Here is a 26673-nt window from a genome sequence, read left to right on the forward strand (position 1 = left end):
ACAGGTCGATTCCAATGCATTGCATAAACTGGATGGACCTCAAAGGCAGTGCAGTGTCACTGCCGAAGTGCTAACTGCCATGAGAGAACTGGAGAAAGCAAATTTCGTGCTCTTCCTTATACTATATAAGCCAATTGTTGCTTTGTGATGTGACACATGCACCAGTGGTCTCAAATCACAAGCTTGCACGAGAAAAGGTGAGTGGTAAAGTTATTCACTCAGGGCATGCATCCAACTGCTCCCTAATGGATAGAGCATCGGGCTACTCCGATGGTGGACCCCATTCAAATCCCACAATTGCAAACGGCTTTTTTATTGAAGAGGTCTTGCACAAAGCGAGACAGGAACCTACATGTCGCAAAGTACTTAAAAAAGAGCTAAGGATACTTTGCATTAATGCTCGACTGTGCTTCTTAACTGACAAAATGACTGAAGAAAAAAATTTTGCACAGAACTTCGACGATGAATGCCGATGTAAGCGAATAGCCAAACGCTTCGAGAAAGCTGTTTGCCTTATAAAAGGAATGATGCACTTGAAGACGTATATTTGTTGCAATGAGGATATTTAGGTAGTATTTGTTGTTTCATGGCGTAATTTCGCAGAGAACAGGGTCGTTAACCAGCACATCTGCAGCGGTTGTAAAGGTGGCTTTACGTATAAGCCAATTCGTCATGTGTGCGATTAATTTCTAAAGCGACAGCACGTGCACATAGCTTGGTGGAAAACAGGCCCCACAACTCGGTTGTGAGATAGCTTGCGCACTTAGTATCGGTGCCTTTGTATCGGTGGCGAAGTCTGTCCCCCGACTGCCAACCACCAACCACTGACCACAAAAACGGGTCGGAGAGCTGTTCTTGTGGTTGAGGGAAGCTATTCATTAAAAAGAGGCCCACATGGTGCTCTTCGTGCAGCAAGTAATAAAAAAAGGTCACATTGTGAAAAAACAATTCAAAAGCGTTATGTTACTTCTACTGCACCTACTTCAGTTTATATAGCAGTGTGATCTAAAGCAAGCACCTAGCTGGAAAGCACTTCATTTCAGCAATTATATATATTGGGCGCAAGGGCCATACCGAAGCACTGCCTGTCATCAGTGCAAATATGACACGCAAAGTTAGATAATGTGCCGGAGCATCTGCTTCAACGCCATTGTGCGCTTAATTTTTCGTCATACTGCCACAAAATTTCGGTCCATTGTAGGAGCTTTACTAGAGAGTGCTTGTTCCTTGTTATGATTTTAAGGTTTTATATGCTGTGCAAGAACACATGGTGTTTCTCCATGCCGATGTGTATCACATTTTGCTTGACGTACTATTGCAAACATAGAAAGAATGGTAGTTTCTACAGAAGCCCAACGGTTCTTAAATTCTAGGGGCAAATTTTAAATAGTGCATATACAAGTACAAAATAACAAGTTCCATTTGCAAGAGTGAAGCTGTTGAATACGTCAAGCAAGATATGCATGGTCAATGCAGCCAGTCAAGCACGTGGCATAATGTTATCTAGTAAATCAACAGGCTTTAGTTGGTTTGAACACTGTGATGGGATCTTGCCATTAATGTTGTGGGGATGCGCGACTCTCACACATCCTCGATGTTGTTTTCCCCGCATGACTCCAGTCTCCTGTAATCCAGCTTTGCCGCGTGGCGTTATGGGGGCAACGTATTACGAGAGATGGCGCTAGTGTTGCGCGCTAACGCCACCTAGCAGCAGGGTTACTTGGGCGCAAAAGGACGAAGGCGCTTCCTCTTCAGCGTGAGGGCGGCGGGCAGCGCGGACCTCTCGCGCGTGTGCCGGCCCGCTTTACGGGACTGTCCCGAAAAGGCTTAGGAGCAGGCCACCGGTATGGACGAACACGATCGTTCGAACTCGCCACCCGTTCCGTGACTGTACACATGAACGACTAGGCGATGGTGTGATAGCATGGGGCGAACATGCTCGCTATCCGGTCGAGGTGAGTCGGACTTCCTTGATTTGTCGCGCACCCATGCGAATGTTCTTCGGGTAGTAATTCGGCTAGCGTGTATTAGTGTATGAAAGGTGCAATAAATGCCCTTTTGATTGTTTGCACTACTATGTCATCGTTCCTTTGTCCCAAGAGCCCGTGTGAGACCCCACATTGTTTACAATTAAACTTCCACACACGCCTGTATTGCATTGTTCGGATCAGTCAGATCATTATCTCTGGCTGTAGGAAATGCAGCTTAGTTATCTGTGTAACTTGATGCTGCAAGTATCATCCTAGAACACTTGACCTACCAGCAATATCATTAGTTGTCAAATCTCTGTAGCAGTTCTTTTGCGATACAATGCAGAACCTTCAGAATCAGCAGACGCTTTTATTAGTCTGCATAAGAAGTGTATCAAGGCAGGTAGATGTGTCTCATTTGCATGCACCCCAGTGCCTGACAACGCAGACAATATCTTGTGTAGCTGTCCATTTTTGTTGTAAAAAAGGTTTGAATAGAACAGCAGAAAAAAAAAACTGAAGCTACTAAATGAGGGGGGGAATCAAATTTTTTGTTTTACATAGTGAACTTTAGGAAATTTCTTTAAATATTTGTATCATGTAGCAGCAAAGGCTATCTATATTTGCGCTGAGGGTTCATATAAGTTTCTAAGGCAAAAATTCAAGGATATTCCAGGACTTTCCAGGACCTGTCACAGGTTTTTCAAGGGCTCAAAGTGGCATCCCCCCCCCCCAAAGTAGGATTTTACTCTAACATTTCCAAAAATGACCAGTTTTATTGCACTTACAATAAATAAATGTATATCACAATTATAATAAAAATGTCTAGCCTTGATAACTTCTCATTATCACAACACAAAATGAACGCTTACAACAGCGGCTGAGATTTCTCCGGTATAGGCTGGGTAAAGTTCACCAAAAATATTCAAAACATTCAGCATAGGGTTATTGCACTAAAATAAAAATAAATAAATGCATATCACAATGATGTTAATAATATCTAGCCTTGATCACTTCGCAAGTTCACAATACCGGAAAAAAAAAAGTTCACAAAACACAATGAATGCTCCCAACAGCTACTCTGACTTCTCCAGTATTAACTGGGTAAGCTTACCGCACATTTCCAAACGATTCAGTGTAGTCTTGCTACACATCCATTATATTGTAACAAATAGATGTATACTACAATTTTGTAAAACATGCCTTGTCTTGATCATTTCTCAAGTCCGCAATATTAAAAGTTAACACAACAAACGCTCGCAACAGCTGCACAGGCTTTTGCAGCATTAGCTGGGTTGGTTCAAACATATTCAAAACATTCAGCATACCACATTTTCCGGTGAATAAGACGCATTTATTTTCTTAATTTTTCGTCAGTGCATCTTATAGAACGGTGCGACTTATGTACGTTTTCTTTTTTTTTTTGCGGAAAAACTGCTGATGTTATGGCCACGCGAAGCGCACTGGTTGACTTAATTGCTACGGGTTCTGTGCGCGCTATCGAGGTGCCGGGTTCTCGTGATCGAGTTCGGACCTAAGCGCCGTACGAGGAGGATGGTGCAGCAACGCAAGCGGCGGTAGGCCGACCGCGAGTCGATCGACTGCGAAGTCGTCGCATCTGCAGATCGCTGTCAAGATACGGCGCGCGCTGCTGCGCAAACTATAACTGGAAAGTCACAAAATTCAAGATACAAAGAGTGACCGGAAAATTTTTTAATGGCATAATATCCAGAATAACTAATCTGGAGTATCCTGTAATTCATAACACTTATCTAATGAATCCCATACTCCGAGAGTACAGGCAGCCCCCACATCCCCCCCCCCCCTCCCGGGCTGCCTTCCCGCTTTCTTCCCTTGCGTGGGATTCGGCTCGCCGTCGTCGCACGCTTTCATTCGCACATAATACAGCATACGGCGCGCGGGGATGATGTTATTGCCCTTTGACTTTATACGGAACATCGCGGCAACCACGACGGCAGATGCTCCTGGAGTAGAAATATATGGCACCCATACGCTTGCGCATGACCCGCGTTCACGGAGTGAAACGTCACTGTAACTTTTTTAAATCGCTTACCGAAAGAACAGGTGCGTCATACACCCGCGCGACTTATACACATTTTGTTTTCGTTTTCTCGTAAAAACTGCCATTTTGAGGTGGATGTGTCTTATATACAAAGGTGCGACTTATAGAACGAAAAATACGGTAATGTTATTGCACTTATATTATCATAAATAATATTATAACAAACCTCTACTCAAAGGCACTGAGCAACAGTGGTAAAGTTGCTCTACTATAGCTCTCTTTAGCTTCACTAGCTTCACCTTGCGTGCAAGAGTGAAAGTGGGACAAGGCAGACCGACGGGCGAGGAGTGAAACGAACGATAGGGTGAGGAAAGCAGCGTAAACTGCCAACCAAGCCAGCACCGAAGCGCAGCACGGGTCTAGCTCCGTTCGCGGTTTGACGTGGTGAAGCCTTTTATTTTTTCCGTGCAGTTCTGCAAAACGGAACCATGTGTGGGGAGTTCGACGCGATCTACCACAGAAAGGAGGTCACAATGTCGATATCAAGAGTGCATTGCTCACGAAATTCAAGAATTTTCAAGGAACGAAAAAAATTCCAGGACTACCAAGGGCCTTGAAAACGCACTTTTCAATTACAAAGATTTTCAAGGATTTCAAGGACCTGTACGCACCCTGGCTGCTGAAGAAAAAAAATGAAAAATGAGTCAAATGCTTCTTTTTTCCCAGTACGGCAAATGTTATCAGCAATTGTAACCCGGCCAGGTCTTGAACACAGACAACCTTTGAAATAAAGTTAACTTCCTGATAACACAATTCGGAGGAGTGATCTCTAACCAATTAAAGGTTGACAAAAAAATCTCTGACCAGTTTACTTTTACAGAGACACCCTGTCACTGCATTCTAAACAAACAATCCTGCCAGAGCAAGAACAAATCCTGACCTTGGCTGGATGTATTCCGCGACGAGCATATTAAAAAGCATTTATTGCCCAGAGCAACTTTTCTTTTTTTCTAATACGAGTCAGTACAATTCCAACGACATGGGAAAACGTTTTTGAACATAAAACATTAAATAAACCGCCTAAATAGCAGGATAAGATCACTTCGTGCACTCTGGCTGCAGCAAAGGGATGTCACATGATTCCACCTTCGACGCGACTGCAGCCCTGGCACTTCCAGTGGTGGCCCTCGCACCTGATAGGTCTCTCAGCACCAGATAACTATTTGATGGTCATAAATATCGAACACTCAATACTTTATCAGTACTAACATGCCTGCCTCCTGACACGACACACTGAAAACCACACTATTGATGCTCACTATGGAAGCTTGGCCTAGTCGGTTTGACATTAGGAATATTAATACAGCAGGAAAGAAATGAACAGGGAAAACTCTGGACACATAGAATGCCTGTATGTGTCTTGAAGTTTCCCTTTTATCAGTCTTTCACACTGCGTTACTTTTCCCATTGGTGCTGCCACTTCTAACATGACAGCAAGCTCATGTGCATTTACATATGAGGTTGATACGTATCAAAGACTTATCAGTCTTTCACACTGCGTTACTTTTCCCATTGGTGCTGCCACTTCTAACATGACAGCAAGCTCATGTGCATTTACATATGAGGTAGCATGGCTGAGCCACAAGTGCAGGCTGGATGAAATGCATAGATGAAAAAGCTCCAGAGAAGGTGGCCAACCTGAACCAAAAACTGCTACTCTTTCTCTTCAGTTTCATCCCAGAATAAAAAAGATCATAACAATCTGGTTCACATGTTTTTCAGTTTTTGGTTCAGTTCTGGTTCAATACCCTTGCTGGCAACATCCATCAAATGCGGATGTCTTTTTCGGACATCTAACACTTAGATAATTTGACGTACTGTGGTGCAAAGTATAAAATCCAAAGAAAAAATAAGGTGAAGGAGACAGAAAGAAGACACCAACTCACCAACACAGTACGCTGCTTTTACCGACTGTTACCAGTACAGTGGAATCTCGATGATACGAATCTCATGGGGTCACGAAAAATATACGTATTAGCCGAAATTCGTATCATCGAAACACAATTAAAACTAGCGAAATTAAAGAGTCAGAGGTGAACTCAGGCACATGCACGTAAAAACCATTTACAGTATAGACCACTTACAACGTAACCATTTATAGTGCAGAACTGGCTACAATGCGGCCTTTTCCTACTCCCGTTTACCCTCCCATAGAACTCCATGTACACGCATACAGCTTACAGTGCACGCGCGTCAGACGAAATACCGGCTATAATGCGGCTTCCGCAGGAAAATCTCGCCGACAAAGGCTGTAGCGAGCATGCTTCTCAATGAGGTGCGCCCACAGATAGGAGAGATCAACGAGGGTGATGCGGAGGAGGAGCAAGAGACGTGGAGCATGAGTCCAAGGGCGATAAAATCGTCGCCGCGCGCCGTATGTGCGAGTGAAAGCGTGCGGGGGACACGCGCCTTCACTGAGAGCGAACGCACAGCGGAGAGCAAACGCCACTTCCGTCGCGCGAGAGGCCGTGGGGGTATGGGAGGGAGGGAGGGAGGGGGCGCGACGCTGTGCGTATCTTGCAACCGGGCGCAAGGGTAACTGGCGACGCAATCTCCCACGCGAAAGGAGCAAAGGGGGAAGGCAGCGCAGGAGGGAGGGAGGGAGGGGGGCGGCTTCTACTCTGCCAACAAATGCGTTCTTGTACTTTGCGCCTGTGCCGGCTGTCGGCGTTGCGCGCACAGTATCTTGAAAGCGATCTCCGCACGGCTCCGACCTTTGTATGCGCTGTACTTACGCCGCTCAGTTTTCGTTCAAGCGATAGACCACAAGAACCTTCGCTCGCTGCGGCAGCCACGCTTCCGGGAAAAGCACAAAAAGAAAAGCAACAAAAGCGCCACCGCTTCAAACTCTTCGCGCCCAGTCGCGTCCTCCGCGCTGTCCGGTGCCGCGTACGCGCCTCCGCACTAAAAGTGAAAGGGGGAAAGCGCGTGAATGCGTGCTGTTCTCTTTCGCGGCCATCAGTGGGGCGGCGTTTAATTCGTATCAATCGACGCGGTTCGAAAATCGATTCGTAACAACCGTTCTCTAGCACCGTTGCAAAGTAATGGGGCTCGGCCGGGACCACAGAAAAATTCGTATCATCCAGAAATTCGTATTAGCCGTGATCGTATCGAGATTCCACTGTACTCCGATAACAGTCGGATAAATGCAAAAACAAAGCTGGACCCATAAAGAAAGCCATGAAACTTTTTCTACTTCCCGGTGAAAGCATAACTCGCACCAAGCTGCAGTTTGCACTACCCAGCCAAATTCATCACTTTCGAGTCGAGTGAGGCTAGCTTAGCAGGGCTGTTTGAGGAATTATCAGGCATTGACTGGGACATTATTGGCCTTAGTGAGGTTAGAAGAAATGGCGAGGCTTATACAGTGCTGACTAACGGCCACGTCCTCTGCTACAAAGGTCTTCCAGATAAGAGACAATACGGGGTAAAATTTCTAATCCATAAGGACATAGCGGGCAACATTGATGAATTCTACAGTATTAATGAGAGTGTAGCATCCATCGTAATCAAGCTGCGTAGGAGGTACAGAATGAAGGTAGTACAAGCCTACGCTCCAACCTCCAGTCACGATGATGAAGAAATAGAACAGTTTTATGAAGATGTTGAATTAGCAATGAGAAAGGTGCAAACTCGGTATACGGTAGTCATGGGCGACTTCAATGCAAAAGTGAGGAAAAAGCTGGCTGGTGAACAAGCAACTGGCAACTACGGCATCGACTCTAGGAACTCTAGAGGAGAGATGTTGGTAGAATTCGCAGAAAGGAATAAGCTCCGAGTAATGAATACCTTCTTCAGGAAGCGCAGCGCAGCAACAGGAAGTGGACCTGGAAAAGTCCTAATGGAGAAACAAGGAATGAAATAGCTTTCACGATCTCTGCTGATCCCAGCCATAGTGCAGGGTGTCGAAATGTTAGGTAGGGTAAAAGGCAGTCACTATAGGTTAGTGCAGTCTAGGATTTCTGTCAATTTGAAGAGAGAAAAAGTAAAATTTCATGAAGAAACAGGCCAACATAAACGATCTCCTTTGGTTTGCAGATGACATTGTCCTATTGAGCAACAATGGGGGCGAATTACAACAAATGATTAAGAACCTTAACCAAGAAAGTGTAAGAGAGCAGTAGAAGATTAATTACAGAAGACTATTCATATTGAGCAACAATGGGGGCGAATTACAACAAATGATTAAGAACCTTAACCAAGAAAGTGTAAGAGAGGGGTAGAAGATTAATTACAGAAGACTAAGATAATGTTCAATAGCCCGGCAAGGGAACAAGAATTGAGGATCGCCAGTCAGCCTCTAGAGTCTGTAAACGAGTACATTTACCTTGGTCAATTACTCTGATCATGAGAAAGAAATTTATAGAAGAAGAAAATTGGGCTGCAGTGCATACGGCAGGCATTACCAAATTCTGACTGGGACCTTACCACTGTTGTTGAAAAGAAAAGTGTACAATCATTGCATTCTACTGGTGCTAACATATGGGGCAGAAACTTGGAGGTTAACAAAGCAGCTCGAGAATAAGTTAAGACTGCACAAAGAGCAATGGAAGGAAAAATGTTACGCCTAACGTTAAGAGACGGGAAGAGAGCGGTGTGGATCAGAGAGCAAACGGGCATAGCGGATATTCTAGTTGACATTAAGAGCAAGAAATGGAGCTGGGCAGGCCATGTTATGCGTAGGGCAGATAACCTTTGGACCATTAGAGTTACAGAATGAGTGCCAACGGAAGGAAAGTGCAGTCAAGGACGGCAGAAAACTAGATGGGGTGATGAAGTTGGGAAGTCTGCAGGTGCAAGTTGGAATAAGCTAGCGCAAGACAGGGGTAATTGGAGATCCCAGGGAAAGGCCTTTGTCCTGCAGTGGACATAAATATAGGCTGATGATGATGATGATGATAAAAACTCATGCATAATATGCATCAAGGCATCCATTTCACACAGTTTATTACAGGTCATACCATGGGTGTGCTTGAGAAAAAGAAAGTGGTAGAGTTACCCAAGGCTTAGGCAACTTATTTGGGAGCACACAATGTAAAGGGCTCTATTGATTATGTGTTTGAAGCACAAGGTCTAAACACCTTGTTTTATCTAGCTTTTTGTAATCTTGAAAATTTACATTATTTAATGTCACAATGACACGTGGATAACAAAGCTTGCGACAACAATAAAATTATGCACCATACGTGCATCTCCAGCATGCAATAAGACATGCATTATCTTATTCAGACCAATGCCAGAGCTTGTAGAGGCCAAAGGGTGGAAGAAATTTCATTGACTGACTGATTGAAGAGGTATTTTCTCATTTTTCGGCAGCTGTCTTAAAAGAGACACCTAGGCTATGAGAGACGCTGTAATAAAAGCTCTTAATTATGATCACCTGGGATCCTTTAATGCGTACTTAAACATAAGCACATGACCATGCCAAAGCCAGTACAAATGATAAGGTCCTAAATGTTTACCACAGATTAATTGAAACAACAGAACAACAACAACAGATCAAACAACAGATCAACATGAAAATAAAACAAGAAAACAAAAGCATTTTCTTTAGGGTGAAAACTTGGCAATCTGCTTCAGTGCCATAACTGAGCTGAGTGAATCTCAATAGGTGCTGATTAAGCGACAGCATGTGCAGTCAGGAAAATCCAGAATGGAATTCATGACTTTGGCCAGACATACTCCATTCCAGACACCCAGAAGCTTAGGCTCCAAAGTAATAGAGATTGTTGAAAATGTGAATTTATGATACAATTTTAACTGAGCTGAACTGCATGCAGTACTTACTGAAGTACCTACTAAGCATAAATTTAGTTGTGGTGAATGCTACCCACCTCAGCCTTACATCCTTACCAATCAAGGGGGGGGGGGGGGGGGGGGGGGGGGGATCTGCATTAGTTAGTACTAAATTTACTGCATTTATGACTGATTCTTATACAGTATGTATACTATACAATTTTTTAAGAATCTCACTTTTTTGTATTACATTACAGCATTGATAATTTAGTCCATAAGGGCCCAAAATTACATTTCATTTCATTGCATGACATCACATATGTACTTCTCAGAAATCGCTTATCCAGTTAAATTTCATCGTGTAAATACGGAAATGTCTTGCGCTCTGTCGAACATGGACATCTCTTTGTTGAATGAAGGCTATCGAGATGCTTTCCAGTGATAGCAGTGACCACATAAAATGTAAGGACCATTTTTAATGTTCTGAACTGTTTTTATAACCATATATAAAAATACAGTAGCAATGTTTGCTCATTTCTCTGCTTGCTACTTTGGTGTTTTTACCTGTATATCATGTGCAACTGTTATTTTATGTTACGAACTGTGAAGTAACGGAATAATTTTGTCAAATTTTGCAATACAAGAAAGTGAGATTTGGAAAAGAAAAGTGAAATGTAATGTCGGGTTCTTATGGACCAAATTATCAATGCTGTAATGCACTTTCCACATATAACAGGGGAATTTAGCCTTGCAAATACATTAGGCATACAGAACTTCAAAACGCCATATACTTAAAAAAACATTGAAGGCAGATAACTTTTAATCTGTGAAAAAAAAGTCCTTTCAGCTTTTCCTGTAATATTCTTTTTTGAACGAAGAAAAGAAGAGGCAGGGGGGAAATGCGGAGGCATGTGAAAAATCAAAGCCAGCTGCATCTGAGAAAAAGTTAAAGCGATCCTGAACCACCCCTCGGGCTTGGCAAAAAAACAGTATGCGGATAGCATACACTGCTGTGAACATGTCAGCCAAGTTTTGCAGTCGTGCGCAGCGCGTGGAGCTTGCAAGTAGAGCGCGAAGTCGCCTTTTTCTCAAATGCTCTTTTCCACAGACGCTACTTGAACATCCAAAATCAAATTTGAACTGCGTGCCACGGTGAAGTTCAGTAAGGGGAGCATTGTGGCCACGGGCCGCTCCACCGTAGCTTTAGCAGTGCAAGGCATTGAGGAGCAGAAGCCCCACAGAGGGTGTGTTTGTTTGCCCATAACTCCGCTTCTGCTGAATGCATTGAAGTACTTTTTGCGGCAAAGTATTTCTGTAAAAGCCTATTTTAACTTCAAGTGCATTTCTCTACTTCAATAAAAAGTGGTTCAGAGCCCCCTTAAATCAACTGGCATTCAGCAACTTGGCAGCTTATATTACAATCTGTTCCAGATTTTTTTTTTTCTTATTAGAGTAAAAATAAGAACACCACTACACTATTACACTACAGTACTATAAATTACAGTACTATACACCACTTTTCTTATTGTTAGGTTTGCTTCTCCATGCTGAACTATTGTGAAACTAATTGTGGCACTTAAATGTGTAAGCTTCACAGGCCAGAACTAAATTTAGCATGATATCACAGGGACCACATCGACATATTCTACTTCAGTAAACATACTGGCTGGGCACATATCTCTTGGTTAAAAATTAATTTGCACTGTCATTACGCTGATAAGCTGCCTTGTGGAAAAGCTGACTTAATTAGGAAAAGGACTTAGTTGCAATACCTGCCTGGCAAGCATGGTTCAGTCATTTTGGACAGCATTGTCATGTTTACATTGTACATAGCCAATCATGTACACCCTTTGTCAAAAATATACAAGCTACTCTGTGCCTTAACCATATATGTCATTCAGCTGTATGGTGAGATTCAGATGGCATCGTTGACACTTCAGACCTCTTGGTGGTGAGTACAATAGTTAATTGCCCAAGGCATTAGAACTTGAGCTTTAATAAACGAACTGCCTTAAACAGCCTGTAGTCAGCGTGGGGCTCACAGGCAACATAGCCCGCATACTTTTGACCAACAGTATACTTACTGTATGACGATCAGTGGATGAAGTGGTACTCAGGTCCTTGTATTACTATGCCCAGTGCAGTATATATAGGGTGATCATTTTTAAGTTCTATGGAATTTTTTTTAAATAGCCTATTGCAGATAACATAATTCTAGTCCTTGAGCTGGATTATTCAGAAAGGTGGACATTACTTGCACGAGAATATGTCGAAACACATATTTCAATAATTTTTAAAATCCACTAATTTTTTTAATTATTTACTTCACGGCACATATTGAAATTGGCAAATTGTACGCGGTGAGTTTGTAAGGTGTATCCACTTGGAATGAATTTCCAGAATGATGCCAGTTTTGGAGATATGTGCCATCAAACTTGCCGTAATTATGCACTGTTGTTCCACTTACTTTTTTAACAAAACACTCTTTTATGCTTTGAAGCACAAAAGTAACATGGAATGCCCATGTATTTCATTCCACACTTTGGGGAAATATCTCGAAGCTGGTGTCATCCTGGAAATTCATTTCAAGTGGATACGTCTTGCAAGCTCACCGGCTACAATTCGTAAATTGCGATGTGCCGTACAGTAATTAAGAAGTTTAGTAGTGAACTTTTGTAAATTAGTTGAATACAGTGGAGCCTCTGTGATACAATTCTGTGTAATATGTTTCTCGGGATGATACATTCTTTTTTTCTTTCCCCGATAATACGATTTGGTTGGATAATAGGTTGGATGATACAATTTTCGGATTATACGCTTTATTTTCCGGTTCCCGTGAAGATCATATCAACGAGATTCCACTGTACGTGTTTTGGTTTCTTGTGTTAGTAATGTCCACCTCCTCAAATAAACCAGCTCAAGGACAATTATGCTATCTGCCACAGGCGATTTCGAAAAATTCCATAGAACTTAAAAATGATCACCCTGTATAATATTTTGTGCTACAGTACTCCATTCTTGCATTGCTTTTTGATGCAAGACTCACTGTCTTTTTGCTAGGGGTCATCATAATAAATAAATTACACATTTCACCTTCAGACTTTAGCTGAGGCAATCAGCTTATAAGATGAAAGCATGTGACAAAAAGTAATATATCAGCAACCATGAAAGCCCCACAACAATTTTATTCGTGAGAAAGGTCATGCCAGACACCACAAGCATGAACTTACTGCACTAATGACGACCATGGGTTGTCAAGGCTGGAGTAAATTGGGTAAAAAGTCAGTTATTCTGCCAATCGCTAATACTGAAGAACATTTCATAGTAGGCATGCTATAAATTTTGCCTCTTGCCCAGTTAGGACACTTTGCATAAATTCCTATCATAAATTGCCATCTCACCAAAAACCATGCCTGCATGCTACACAATGCATCTGGGTGCATTAAGGCAACATTACCAACTACACTCTGACATGCCTTCCTATGCCTACTATATCAAGAGTAACTGGTGGACCACAAAGTATTCATGCTCTATAGCAGTGGGCACACACATGTACTGGGTTACCAAAGCTTTATCTTTGAAAAAAAAAAAAAAACATTTATGCAAGAAAAAAAAGAAAGAGTGAGAGAGAAAGAAAATCTAAACCCTGAATGCAACTGGAATGCAGAACCCCTTAAGTGTTGTTCAAATAATTTTCGGCTCTTATATGGGAGTTCTTTTAGTGAAACAAATACAGCATGTCCATATGTGATGCAACCAGCAAGTATGATGCTATAGCCCTTTGGTGACCCCTCTGCGCATACATAATATGGCCCTGCAATGGGTCCCGCTATAAGAGAGTCAGAAAGAAAGCAACTAATACCCCTGTCACATGGCCACCTGTGAGCTCCTTTTAACTCCTTCATCTTTATCTCAAGCGACACACTCTTAGTGTCACACAGTCACCCCTCTGCCAAGGAAGTTTAATGAAGCTTTTATTGAAGGGAGTGCATTTGGTGATCTCCTTTACTAAAAATTAATTTTTGTTTCTGTTAAAGTTAGCCTTGCTTGTAATTCAAGTACTGCTTGATCACAATTATGCTTGCTGCTGCTCTATACTCTTGACCCAGAGCACCCAGCACCTCTTGATTGTACACATAGGCATTGGCTTTCTCTTGTTCATTGCAAGGTTTACTGCTTACGTGTCGTGATCGTGCCATCATGAGCAACATGGCTAATGCAGATGCGGTACAGGGGCCATAGCAAGGAAGGCTCGTGAAACTGTCGGCCAGAATGTTGCAGACAGGGCACACGATTACAGCAATAAGAAAATAAATAAGTAGGCACGCCATGCCATACACAAAAACATGGGCGAGTGCGCACGGTTGCAGCATCGCTGCCACCATTGCTTATGTTTATCGAATTCACTTCACTTTTTAGAGTAGTGAATTTTTTGCATACAGTTCTTACAATAGCTTTCATTACTGAAGCAAGATTAGGTTTTATAGCTATAGGCATAATTAGAGGTGAAATTCTTGTGCACATACATAAACCAAACAGTGTCTAATGTAACCCTGGCTGTTTTTGCTAAAAACTTGCTAGTTCCCGTGTGACACAATCACAACTTTCCCGAGAACTCCTTTAGGAAGTCTCATGCTCCATTATCCTACGGGATCTAAAATGTGCCTGTGTGACAGAAGTATAAAGCAGGGCAATTGCAAATCATTAACACCAACAGATGCCTGTACAGGTCATATGTTGACAAATAGAAAGGAGCTACATGCCTTATCACAATCATTCGCGAGAATGGATCTGCAAAATCTGACAATGAGGATGCCATTCAGAAACTAGGTGCAGTGAAAGTGAGCAACAGTACTCAAGTTTGGGCACCGACTCATACATTGACACAGTAAGTACAGTACTAGAAACAAGGACACGGGTACAAAGTGTACGAGTCAGTACTGCACTGTGCAGCTGTGACAAGTCCACCATTGTACTTCTGTTTCCTCCTTTTGCATTGTCTTTATTAATGTTGGGACGTAAAAGACCTTTCTAACCAGAGTAAAGGGCTACACACCTTGAGGACAAAGCCCTTGGTAACTGCCAGCTCCAGCTGACGCTCCACCAGATCTGCCCGATGGCCCAAGGCATGGCTGATGCGCTCAAGTGAGGGCCGCTGCTTCTGGCTCTTTATTTTGCGGATGACCTCAATGAGCCGCCGGGCCTGGCCCAGGGACAGGCCGGCCTCGTCCTGCTGCTCCCTCATGGCCGCCACTCAGCTGGCGTGTACCACATGGCCCAAAAGTGCCAGGCCCGGCGAGACACGTCCCTCTGCCACCGCAGCCCTAGCCAAACTCCATGCCCCCAACAAGGGGCTCAACACTGCAGAGATGCCCAAACACAAGCATATATCAAACCCTACAACATATCCAACACAAAGACACTGAGTACAACAATCACGGAAAATAGCTCAATACAGAACTATAGTCGGGTACAACATAGCCCCCTCACAGGCGGATGCATACGAGCCTCCATCAATGGGCGTGCTCTAGACTGACGTCATGAGCCGGACGAGCGGTGTCCCCGCCGACGGAAAACATGGCAGCCCGCGCTTCAAGCTGGGCCGAGTTGCGTCAGCGGGACTATTTCTTTAGTCGCGGAGGCAATCGGCTGCTGCGCTTCGGTCATCTGGGCGGGTCCGCTCCTGTCTTCTTAAGTTGTACCCGACTATTGCTAGTTCATTTTATGCAGGTATAACACAAAACAACACAAACACAGGCGGACAGATGCCAGGATCACGTATATCCAACCTTCACAAGTTTTGTTCCCTTCCTTTATGCTATATGTTAAAGAAAATGCCAAATTAATAGGGGAAAAAATTAAAAGAAAAACTGCAGTGAGTCACAGAAATCATTCATCAATAAGCCTTGCTACATAAATATAATAAAACTCCACTTACAGTAGAAGAAAGCACCATACAGAATAGAATTTAAACCCTTTGAAAACAATGAGCAACAATGTGCTTAATGCACCAAATATGACAGGGAACACCAAATCTATGTCCAACAACTTATTCTTCTTGTGGTAGAAAAATAAAATGAGCCTAATGAGATTCGTCCACATTACAGCTATGTGGCAGGTAGAAGTGCAAGGTTTAAACATCTGACGGAGTTGCCATTTTGAGTACAAGCATATTTCCTTACATATTGGCCCACCTTTATGGCAACAGTTTTTAACAGGTTTGTGCACTACTAAGCTGACATCATTACAAACTGTTTCTGGTTTTTTCACACTTTTTGTTCCCATAAATGCACTGGTGCAGTAAAACAGTACACAAACGTGTTTTCAAGGTGGGGGAAATAAATGAAATTGATCCCCAATGGGCGACTTGTTTAGTCTTGAAGCAATGCTGTTCAGAAAAGCAAGATTACAGCGACTGTAAAACCTCAGCATAAACAGCTTGTGTTGATTGACTAGCAGCAAGCAAGCAGCAAAATGTGATATAAAAAATGCCATTGTCAGCTTCAGTGTAGGCAAGCAAGGTGGCCACCCCTACTGTGTAACATGTGCGCACGAGTTTATAATTAGTGCAATTATGACAGAACATATGCACATGTTTTGTTAAAGGCAAGACAATATTAATATTTCAGAAAATTTTTTCCAAAGTTTCCTGAAAAACATTATGAGCTGTATAGCAGAAGTGCAAGTATTTCCACCATACTGCTATGCCCCAAACAGCATGTAACCGCTCTTTTATTAAATAATGAAGCTTGACATTCTAAGGCTTTGCTACATCTACGAAGGCAGAATTCTTTAAATTGAAGCAGCCTTCAGGCATATTTCATCAAGAAAAAAAAAGCTTTTAAAATATAAAGCTTTTAATAAAAATAATAAATAAAATCAAGCAAATAAACTATGGCTGTAAATTTAAAGCACAATTATAGTACTTTACACACACAGTTGTCACGTACCTGATGTGAATAGCATGCCGTTTGGCTGTGCCTTATAAGAGAAATTGTAATTAATACTGGTGATTTCGTAGCATCGTATATGCAGCAACATTTCCTTATTAAGTTTTTCATAAAAAGACAACTGTCATAATCAGGATGTCATGTTTGCTGTTACAAGAGTTTTAATTGTAAAAACAAACTTCAACAAAAAAATACAAGCAATAAAATGAAGAAAATACTTGCATTCATGAACTAGTGCATACCACTGCTAACAACAAATCTAAGAGATCGCCCCATTACAGGGTGAATGGCAGCCCTGTACACATCATGAATACCAACATTTTAAAATGTTGTGAGAGTGACTCAAGGAGCCATGACAATAGAAAGCAAATTACTTCTTTAGCAGTTGCATAAAGTCAATAACACTGCTGCAGCCCATACCAAAAGCAGTAATAATACTAACCTACCACTAAAGTTCATAACATCCACACACTACTAGCAGTACCCACAGCTTTCAGTATAATTAAGAGAAGTGCAGGAAAGAAGCTCTGTCTGGGAAAACCAACAGCATGATAGAACAGGTCACAGTAAGGGGACATATACATACAAGGCTTATGTCTTTGCCACCTTACTATGTTCAACATCAGTGCACTGCATAATCTCGTTTTCAAAATGTATCAACCAGTCCAATTCACAAACCTTGAATCCACAAGCTTTAATAACAGGACACACATGACTGCCTTCAAAAAAAAAGGAATAGCATTGGCATGCTGCAGCTTGGGACTTTACTACCAGTGTATCCAAGCCATGCGGATCCCCACTTTGCACAATTTGTATTTTCAGCACACCTGTTTAGAGTACAAATGCATATTCCGCACTTGAAAACAGTTTCACCAACATGCACCAATAGCAAGCGATGTTAACTGACTAAAATAACAAAGTATTGGCAAATTATTTTCTACTCTTAGCTTGTTTTTGCATTATATGACTGTGCCAGAGCACTAAACTCTATAAAAATACTGGTGAGCGTTAGAGCACTCCCATTCATTTATCGCATTATATTTTCTACAACCAGTCTCGGTTTCGTTTCGCGGAGGTGGCCACGTAGGAGCAGGACATCACGACGCTATGGCACTCACTCCGGCTCGCTCGGTCGTCTCCTACTGCTACTCGTTGTGAGGCCCGATGTAGCAGCATAGCAGACGACCGCGCGAGCGTCAAAGCGTCGCGATGTCCTGCTCCCAAGTGCCTCCTGCGTCATGACATCACAATCGAATCCCGCGAAACGAAACCGAAACTGAATGTAGAAGCTATTGTATTAAATGAATTAGGGTAGTCTAAGGCTCGCCGGTATTTTTAGAGCTTAGAAGTCTCGGACCTTAATTTAATGCAAAACATTTTAACCGTCGAAAATATCAGGTCAGTATTCTTTAAAAGACTGCGAAAGAAACTACAGACCTATACCATGACGGATAAAGCGATCACGGAATAATCATGTAATTAAGTTGGTCAAAGAATGTCAAACCAAGAAAGGAATATTTTGACCTCACTTTTACTTCCGACCTTATGGAGAGTAAAGAAACGAAGATCTTAGCACAAGTTTATGAGCACAATAATGCAAATTCTTGAGACACGCTGATGCTACAAACGATGCAAGTATTTGGCACCTTCATATTGCAGGACCCTCGCAAACTAGAAGTAAATAGTTGCGGAACTGCTGCTTCGCTAGTAGGCATGACCACAGCGCCACAAAAAAAGAAAAAGCAGCATGGCATACTTTAAGCATTAATGCTCCTTGCCAGGTTTTGTGAATGAATGATCGCTAACTGTAGATTTGCTCACGTCACATTTTCAATCAACCACTTATTGCAGATCGCCCTTAGGAATACATTACCCATAGGACTTTGGTCACAATAAGTAAATGTACAACATTGCATTTCGCGTGCGAAAAACCAGCAGCAAAAGTTGCTGCTTTTTCCACTGCAGAACTATGTGTACGAAGAAATCTCGTAAAAACACTGCAAGATGCTGACTGTACACTCTAATCGCATGTTTCGCATTGGCATATGGAAAAACAAGCAGCACTTAACGCGAGTTAACGTATCACGTTGATTTCGAAGACAACAGGGCAATTAACACCCGCACGATTGTGCAGTTGCTTCACAGGTGATGACGGAGCTTTCCAAAATAATGATCAAAAAGAATAGACCAGCCTCCCAACAAAGAAACATGCAGGAAGCGAGTCTAATATGACAGAACTGCGCAGAAGCCTCGCGGGAGGGAAATGTGACGCGTGGTTTGTCATTACAGAGGAAAACTGCGCAGTGAAGACATCGGCAAGAAAGGGTGATGACATGAAACAACTCAATGGTCGGCAATCTAGCAGACTTCAAAAGCAAAGACACGCCCGGCAAAGCGATAGTGATAACATTATCGGCAAGTGAATCCTTACGGGAAAAATAGAACTTTCAGGCACTCACCAACACATGTTCTCACCACCGACATGGTCTTTATATAACTTGTACGAAGGAAAAAGGGCGCCGGAATACCAGTGTCTTTGAGCGACGCGCAAGCGAAACGCAGTGGGGTCAGCGCCGTTTAGCGTAGACAAAAGCGCTCGTAGAGACGTGTTTCAAACTGATACATTTCGAAACCGCCAGCGACAAATCGATCCATCCGCACGGAAGCGAGCTCGAAGGTCTCCCGAGAAGTCGCGCTTAGCCGTCGGCAAGCTATACCTCGACCCTCGAAACGCCAGATGCCATCGCGGATTCCGTACGCTCGCATACCCGCGAATGACAGGGACACGCTACCCGTCGTTCACTAATCCGCGCCGCTACAACCGCTACCACCTGCCGCCCAAAAGACAGCCACGGCTCTATTGGTATTCAAACGAACCTGCACGTCAAACGCAAGAGAACCGAACGAGTTCTTTTCTCCCCCGAGGTCTCGAAACCTAGTCACTCAGGCCACACATTTCAGTACACACCACCGACCGAAGATGGACGACGGGCAACCCACAGCGACACACAATTTCAATGACACGAAACGTCGCTTCCCCTCTCACTTTTATTTTTTTTCCCTGTCGTTCTCGCGCTGGTCGCAACGAAAAGCTGAAAAACAGCGCAGCAACGAATAGGCTTAATTTGAGTAACGGCAGAGAAAGCGCCAACCATTTTCTTTCGAGTCAAGCCCGGCCTCAGAATCGTGCCATCGACATTCCTGTCAGTGACAGATAAGGAAGCAGAACTAGGTGCATGTTTATGAGTTCACAGTTGCTACATTTATTTACTAACTAGCCGAATCACAAGATTTCGAGCTGATCATAGCGGCTTAAACAATAAAATGGCGGACAAAGAACACAGTGGTAACAGTCATGTGGAGTGGTTAAATGTTAGAGGTTGGCGACACAGCTCAAGTTACATAAAAAAATTTCCACAGGCTCACCTGAAAAATGCGACTGAGTTGTACTGCAAATCTTCACATCAGGTGCCTTCATAGGAACAAATAATGACATAAAACCCGCGAACATCGACCCGCGAGCGCAGCGGACCGGACCGTGTCGCCCGTGTTTGCCAGTTATTTTTAGGGCTTTCCTCACAACGCATGCAAAACGAACAACGGTGGACTTACCTCTGACGATTCCTGAATCTACGCAGAAGTATAACAGAGGAGACCCACACGTAAATCAAATGTATTTCGAGTAAAAACACAGCCAATGAAAATATGGCTGATCAGAAATCAAAACGAGGCCATTGATGTTCCTTTCCCGGCACCAGGGGAAAAGTTAGCGCTACCGTAGACATTTTCTCGCGCGGCCGTCGAAGCCGGTGTTTTGCTAGGTTTTCTTTTCTGCCAGTGGTGGTTTCGCTTTTCAGGAGCAGGGAGCGGTTCTTTATTCTATGAGGGAGCTGTACTGTATGATAAGGTGTAATGCCCGATGATCATTTCGTAAGCGTTGAAAACGCCATGGCGTCTTAGCGACACGGGTAGCAATGCTTGCAGGACAAAAATGCATGCGTCTGGTGCGGTATCACAGGTGGGATCTGATGTTCGCCGACTAAGCTATTTACATATAAGTACAGTGTACTCTTCTAATACACTGTACATATAAGATTCAAACACGTCACTTGTATTTGCGGCTGAGTTCCTGTTTTGCTAACGATATTTTGTGCACTAACTAGTTTATATCTAGGCGTGTCTAAAAAGTAAACAATGTAAAATAAAAACGATGTTGCTTCGTGTAGTTAATGCGCCGAAAGTCGGGCATTCTCAAGAGTATTTGTCTTTCACACTTGCGACTAGGCGAGGTCGCGCGACCAAAGCGGCCAGTCGCAAATGGTCGCTTGTGCGACCGTTTCAGGCCAGTCGCTCAGTGCTCGATTTTTCAGTCGCGCGACCGCAGTCGCAGAACAGCTGAACCTATCAGATGCGAAGGAACAGGACGTCCGTATACGCTGACGCTTATTTTACGCGGCGATGACATTTCAAGCAGACGTGAACGCCATATCGCGAGACATTTCGGTTTAGCGACTCGTAGGTCGCGTTTGTCAGTGTGAACATCGTTCGTCTCGAGTAGCTTTCTAGTCGCCAGTCGCAATCGGTCGCGCGACCTCGCCTAGTCGCAAGTGTGAATGGCCTTTACTGTACGCGCTTTGGACTGATATTTAGATACATTAGTGCAATATTACGATGTACGTCGCATTTCCAGCGTTCACTGCAGCGAACACTTGGCGTTAAGTTGCACTCAAAGCGCAGTCGAAACACGTAGTGCGAGCACAAAAAGAAGAACCGAGGTTATTCGATGTCACCATGCTCCTTGTGGTACGTTAGTGTGTTGTGCTGATAAAGGCGAATCGGCATACGAAGATAGGTAAACTAGCCACGTAGAGCAGCGATATTGATGTATACACGATCACACGCACATAGAGCCTGGGTTCAAACATTTCGTTTAGAGCGCCTCTCGTTACGTGTTCGCGAAGATACGTAACTTGGCCATCTGTCTAGCCAGAACATGCAAGCTTTAACGTACCTATCGCCTCGCCGTACTGTTCGCCTCGCGAATCGATGTGCTGTAATCAATACTATTTCTCAACGTGCTGGCTTTTGGTCAAGGATGAGCACATTCAACTTCTAACCTGTGGCGTAGTGGGGTTGTGAATTGTGCGCCCGTTGGCATTTGCAAAACTTAGAATTGTTAAGTCTGGAATGATCACCAGCCATGCCTGGCTATTTCGGTCCTCCATTTCGCTTACCGAGCGCGACGAACCGTTATCCAGCGCGCCGTCGTCGTGAGGCCTTGAAGGAAAACGGTAGAATCTGATGTTTTGCTTGTTCAACCAGCCAATGGCAGCCAGACGCGCAGTAACGACGGTGACGTTTTTTCGAGGCTGAGCTAGGCGATCGGCGTCGCCGATGTCTTTTCGCCTAGGCGAGCTCGCACGTTTCAGAGCCTTTTCGCATCGAAACACGGCGAATCGACCAAAATGCGGGCTCCCTTGAGGCAGGCACCTCCGGTAAGCGTATGTGTACAGTCGTAATCAGTATGAAAGGGGACACTTTTTTTTTTTTTTTTTTTTCGAACGCCCGTAGGGGCTGCACCCACATGCACTCCATAAAGTGTTCAACGATACGAAAAGTTTAACAGTAAACTTGACTGTTATGTACCGAGTTCCTAGACGTGTACGCATGCATCGCGAGTTATCGCTAAAAAAAAAAAAAAAAAAAAAAAAAAAAAAAAAAAAAAAAAATCGCCGTTTTCTACTATATAGACGACGACTGTAGGTGCTAGTCAAATTGCCATTTCAAGCTAGAACTCGCGAAGTAGTCATTATGCTTGCTTAACATTTTAATCATGTGCCATTGGAGTCGCTGCGCTAGTATATATAGCATCAAGCTGCAGTTAGTATTCACTGATTCCAACATATATATTGCTATGGCGCACCCAAATCTTCTTAGAAATAGCTAAAATTTGCATACAGTACATGTGGCAGTGCACTGCAGCCCAAAGTGAAATGTAGTCCCACAGCACCTGCTAGATTGAGAGCATGGTGCTTAATACTATATATCTTGTGTGTCAGTCCCCAAACACAAGCATTGTCTCAAACCTAGTGGTTATAGCTGGTTATTGACTAGGATGTCGTTCTTCGCTCTACAGCACGCTGCTGAACAGAATGGCTGTACATGACAACAACCTAGCTAATGCAGGGTACGAGAGAGAGAGAGAGATTCAACTTTAATGGTGCCAGCAATTCACGAGAGCGGACGCAGCCTCCCTCCGCCTAGCAGACGGCCCAGACCTGGTCTTGCTGGTCTGAGCTGAGCAGAAAGGTCTCCCACTGCTGCCGGTTTTGAATTTTGCGGCCCTCGAAAGGAGCCGCCTTCGAGCATGCCCATAGAATATGTGGCAGATCCGCCCTACCTTTACATAATTTGCATTGATCGTTGTATTGCCCTGGATAGAATCTGCTGCAGGCCACCGTGTTTGGATACATGTTTGTTTGCAGGAGGCGCCAGGCCACCGCCTGTTTCCTGGTACGAAAAAACTTTGTTTACCCAGCACGTTTTTGCAATCATTTATGCTGTGCTCATGCAGCACAACCCTCTCACGGGGCCTATGTTAACTTCACCACAAGTGGAACTGCTCGACTTTGACCTGTCTGCATGAAAGCAAAACAAATGACCAAAAGCAACACTTTTTCCAGTAACTGTATTTTAAAAGATGTAGGCTCCTGATGGCAAGATATCGCAGTACAGTCTTATCATGAGCAAAAATTTCAAGCACAGAGAAAGAGTTTTACATTTGTCTTTCTATATGCATAAGTTACACAGGCACTGATGAAATTAGTGAACATAGGGTACTAACTATAAAGTGAGATTTAAGACTGTCATTGACAATATGCATTTCGTACAATCACTGGTGGTATTTGTAAATGTGAGCTACTATAACAACGAAAAGTTGACTCATTGATCTGAGGCAAGAGAGAAACTTTATTATCACACCAATGTCCAACATTCACCTACAGTTGGTTGGTCACAGCCTAGTTCTTGACCATGTCTTTAACTTGCTGAACGAGTGCCAGCAGTAACTGGAGGGTAAGGTGGAGAATGCGGACTACTGTTTTGTGTTGAATGTGAGGGCACCATGCTCTAGGGACGGGTATTCTGCACAGTTCAGGTATATGGGGCCTCCGGGAAGGCCCTGAATATGATAACAGAGGGGTCACTATCAAGTCAGTGTTGCAGCTTGCAGGACCGTGCCTTTCTGAAAAATATCCCTTTGGTTTCCTGCTTTAAAAAATTATAGTAGACTCCTGTTAATTTGACCTCAGTTGATTTGACTTTTCACTTAATCCGTATGCACTGGCAAATCCCAGCTAGAAACCATACAGTGCTATGGGTGAAAACCCCATTTAGTTTGAATGCGATAGCATGCTGCTTCAGTTAATTCAACCCCCACTGACACTTCCTCATGCATGCAACAGTACTAAAAGCTTGAAAACACCAGAAATTTTGCAGACGGTGCTACTGTTTTCATAGGCATGAAGCTGTTTTATTTTCACCTAGTAGTGTTTGGTGCTCGTACTGCCCATGAAGCCATCCGTTCCCGCTTGTTTCGTGACCTGTCATGCTCCCATATTCAGCAGTCTGCTTTGTCCGTTCAGCATGGCGTTCGTGTGGGAACTGCACAACGCCACTGAAGGACGACAACATAGCAATATGACAGCACATGCAGACTGTAGTGATTGAGAGCAACAATGACAATGTTGCCGACAGTGCCCCACTGGAGCCACTGAGTGCAGTTGATGTTGAGGCTGGGCTCAACCCCGTTGTGGAATTTTTCTTTTTCAGTCTGATGCTGAAGCAGCATTTAAATATGTAAGTGCTCATCACTGCATGCTAGTTGAGTTGCATTTCAAGAGCAAGAAGCAAAAAGACATTGCAGACTACTTAAAGCAAGTAAAAGATTTGAATTGGTTCCTTTGCCACTGTTTGCTAATTCAACTAAATCTTAAGGTCGCACAAAATCAAATTAACTGGAGTCGACTGTACTCGGGCACTGCTAAATTGGACTGTTGGATGTAGCTTCTCTTTACTTTCTATCTTAACAAGAAACAGCTTTTTTGGTCAAACCATTTCAGAACAACATTCCGATACACTACATAATTCTTGCAGATAGCATACTTAAAACCAATCAGAAGTTACTTTCAGAATTTTGACTAACAAATCATTTCATCAGGAAAAAAAATATTTCACAACAGAGCTCTCGCTACCAAATGCTTCCACAAGAGGAAGCACTCAAAAGGGAGCATGCATTCATATTCAGGGAAGATTATTTGGTAATGCTGTAAGCAACTGTCACAAGCTAAAAACAGTGAATTATATAAAGCCACACACGAAACCGAGCCTCTATTATATGTCGAGAAGCACTGGCTTTTTCAACTTTGCACACTTCCATGCAGAGTTGATGAGTTTTACGAATCCTGTGTCCTTTGGCTTTTCAAGACCACGGTGAAGGCGTTCCTTCATCACTGAGACAAACTCTTTGTTGCTTAGCTGACCATCCACTGCAAAGCAAGCAAGATTATTTGAAGATAACTTGCACACTACGCAACCTGTATTGTCTTGCTAAATCAATTGTGTTCTTTTCATCAGACTTTGGGTATGATGTAATCAATGCCGTAAATGCAACAGCTCATTATTTAAGCTCATGAATATACACGTAGTATGACTGGTATTGTTATTATTATAATTAGATGAAAGGTGTCAATGAGAAAATTGTAGAGCAACATGAAAAACTCCCAGTACAGCTTTCTGTTGCTCAATATGTGCTACATAAAAGTGTTTTTCCGAGAGTGAAAGAAGCTTGCGAAACACGCAAAATTGCCGTGCGACTGGCCGCTCGAGGCACTTTGGGTGTATTCGCGGGCTTCTTTCACGGTCGGAAAAACACTTTTACGTAGCACGTATTGAGCAACAGAAAGCTGTACCGGGAGTTTTTCATGTTGCTCTACAATTTTCTCATTGACACTTTTCATCTAATTATAATATTTTAGAAGTTAATTGATTAAGACTAATTATGTAATTAGACAGAATGCAAAAAATAATCTGAGTATCTCCAAGCGACAGCAAACATCATCACCTTGGTTCTGTCCAACTACGTGGCATTTGCATATTTTTAAATCTTGGTGCATGATAGTTGGGACACCCTGTGTAATTAGCGTTTAAAAAGCCTTAATACCGTTACAGAAGGTAGCCATTATCCAGAACAACACACTCATTATGCAAATAATCTGTTGTCCACTGAAACCTAGAACTTCGGGCAATCAAAGCTTTTATACCTAATGTGATTATGGTAGTATATAAGACAACATGATGTACTTACAGTTTTCATCGAATAGAGTGAAGATGACATCAATGACATAGTCTCTGAGGTCCACATGAGCAACAGTTCTCGCCACATGTTTCAAGGTAGCTTGAAAAAAGAAAGAGCAAAAAGCAGTACCAATTTTTATTCAGCACATAAACACAAAAAAAGAAACAGTATGTATCTGAACTTCTAGACTTCTTTACATGACCCATTAGCAGCTATGACATTTATGGCACTGTGCCTTAGCATAGGCATCTTAAGGAAAGATGCAAGTAGAAAATTTGTGTTTTTCTTTTTAAAAATAATTTTTCAGATTTTGGTTGCAATATTATAATTCAATCTATATATGCTCATTTGCAAAAGAAATCTATGCATTTTTCCAACCAAAAGACTGAAAAGTTATTTTAATTGAGGCATTGTAGCTGTAGGAGCTTCATTTTTCGATGAGGATTGCAACCACAAGTTTTAGCTCGATGCTGAGTTTTCCTGGTGTAAGTACAAGCAAGCACTAGCATTGGCTGAGTCGACAACAGCTCATTCTCCAATTTCCACCAGTTCTCAGGCGAAGGTCAAGCTTCTTGCATA

General features: G+C 43.0%; 2 protein-coding genes across 23 annotated transcripts in view; both read right to left on the reverse strand.

Annotated features, from left to right (window-relative positions):
- The window catches only part of LOC119436613 (histone acetyltransferase KAT6B), a 133898-nt gene extending 113345 nt beyond the window's left edge, over positions 1–20553 (reverse strand). For 3 of the 21 annotated variants that reach the window (XM_049659168.1, XM_049659146.1, XM_049659170.1), the window contains exons 1-2: positions 20352–20552; positions 14846–15150 (exon numbers count right to left, since the gene is read on the reverse strand). In XM_049659168.1, the coding sequence (XP_049515125.1) occupies positions 14846–15034 (189 nt within the window). In that variant the 5' untranslated portion in view covers positions 15035–15150; positions 20352–20552. Of the gene's footprint in view, positions 1–14845; positions 15151–19198; positions 19579–19616; positions 19810–20165; positions 20314–20351 lie in introns of those variants that run through there. The other 18 variants (XM_049659177.1, XM_049659158.1, XM_049659125.1 and 15 more) reach the window with 12 other exon arrangements.
- Positions 20554–23688: 3135 nt separating this feature from the next.
- Positions 23689–26673, reverse strand: part of LOC119436614 (calcium uptake protein 1 homolog, mitochondrial-like) — a 50031-nt gene continuing 47046 nt past the window's right edge. For both annotated transcript variants that reach the window (XM_037703528.2, XM_037703527.2), the window contains 2 exons: positions 26104–26193; positions 23689–25285 (listed from right to left, as the gene is read on the reverse strand). In XM_037703528.2, coding sequence (XP_037559456.1) covers positions 25131–25285; positions 26104–26193 — 245 coding nt within the window. In that variant the 3' untranslated portion in view covers positions 23689–25130. The remainder of the gene's footprint in view (positions 25286–26103; positions 26194–26673) is intronic.

Source organism: Dermacentor silvarum, chromosome 1 (assembly GCF_013339745.2).
Source record: "Dermacentor silvarum isolate Dsil-2018 chromosome 1, BIME_Dsil_1.4, whole genome shotgun sequence".
NCBI lineage: Eukaryota > Metazoa > Arthropoda > Arachnida > Ixodida > Ixodidae > Dermacentor > Dermacentor silvarum.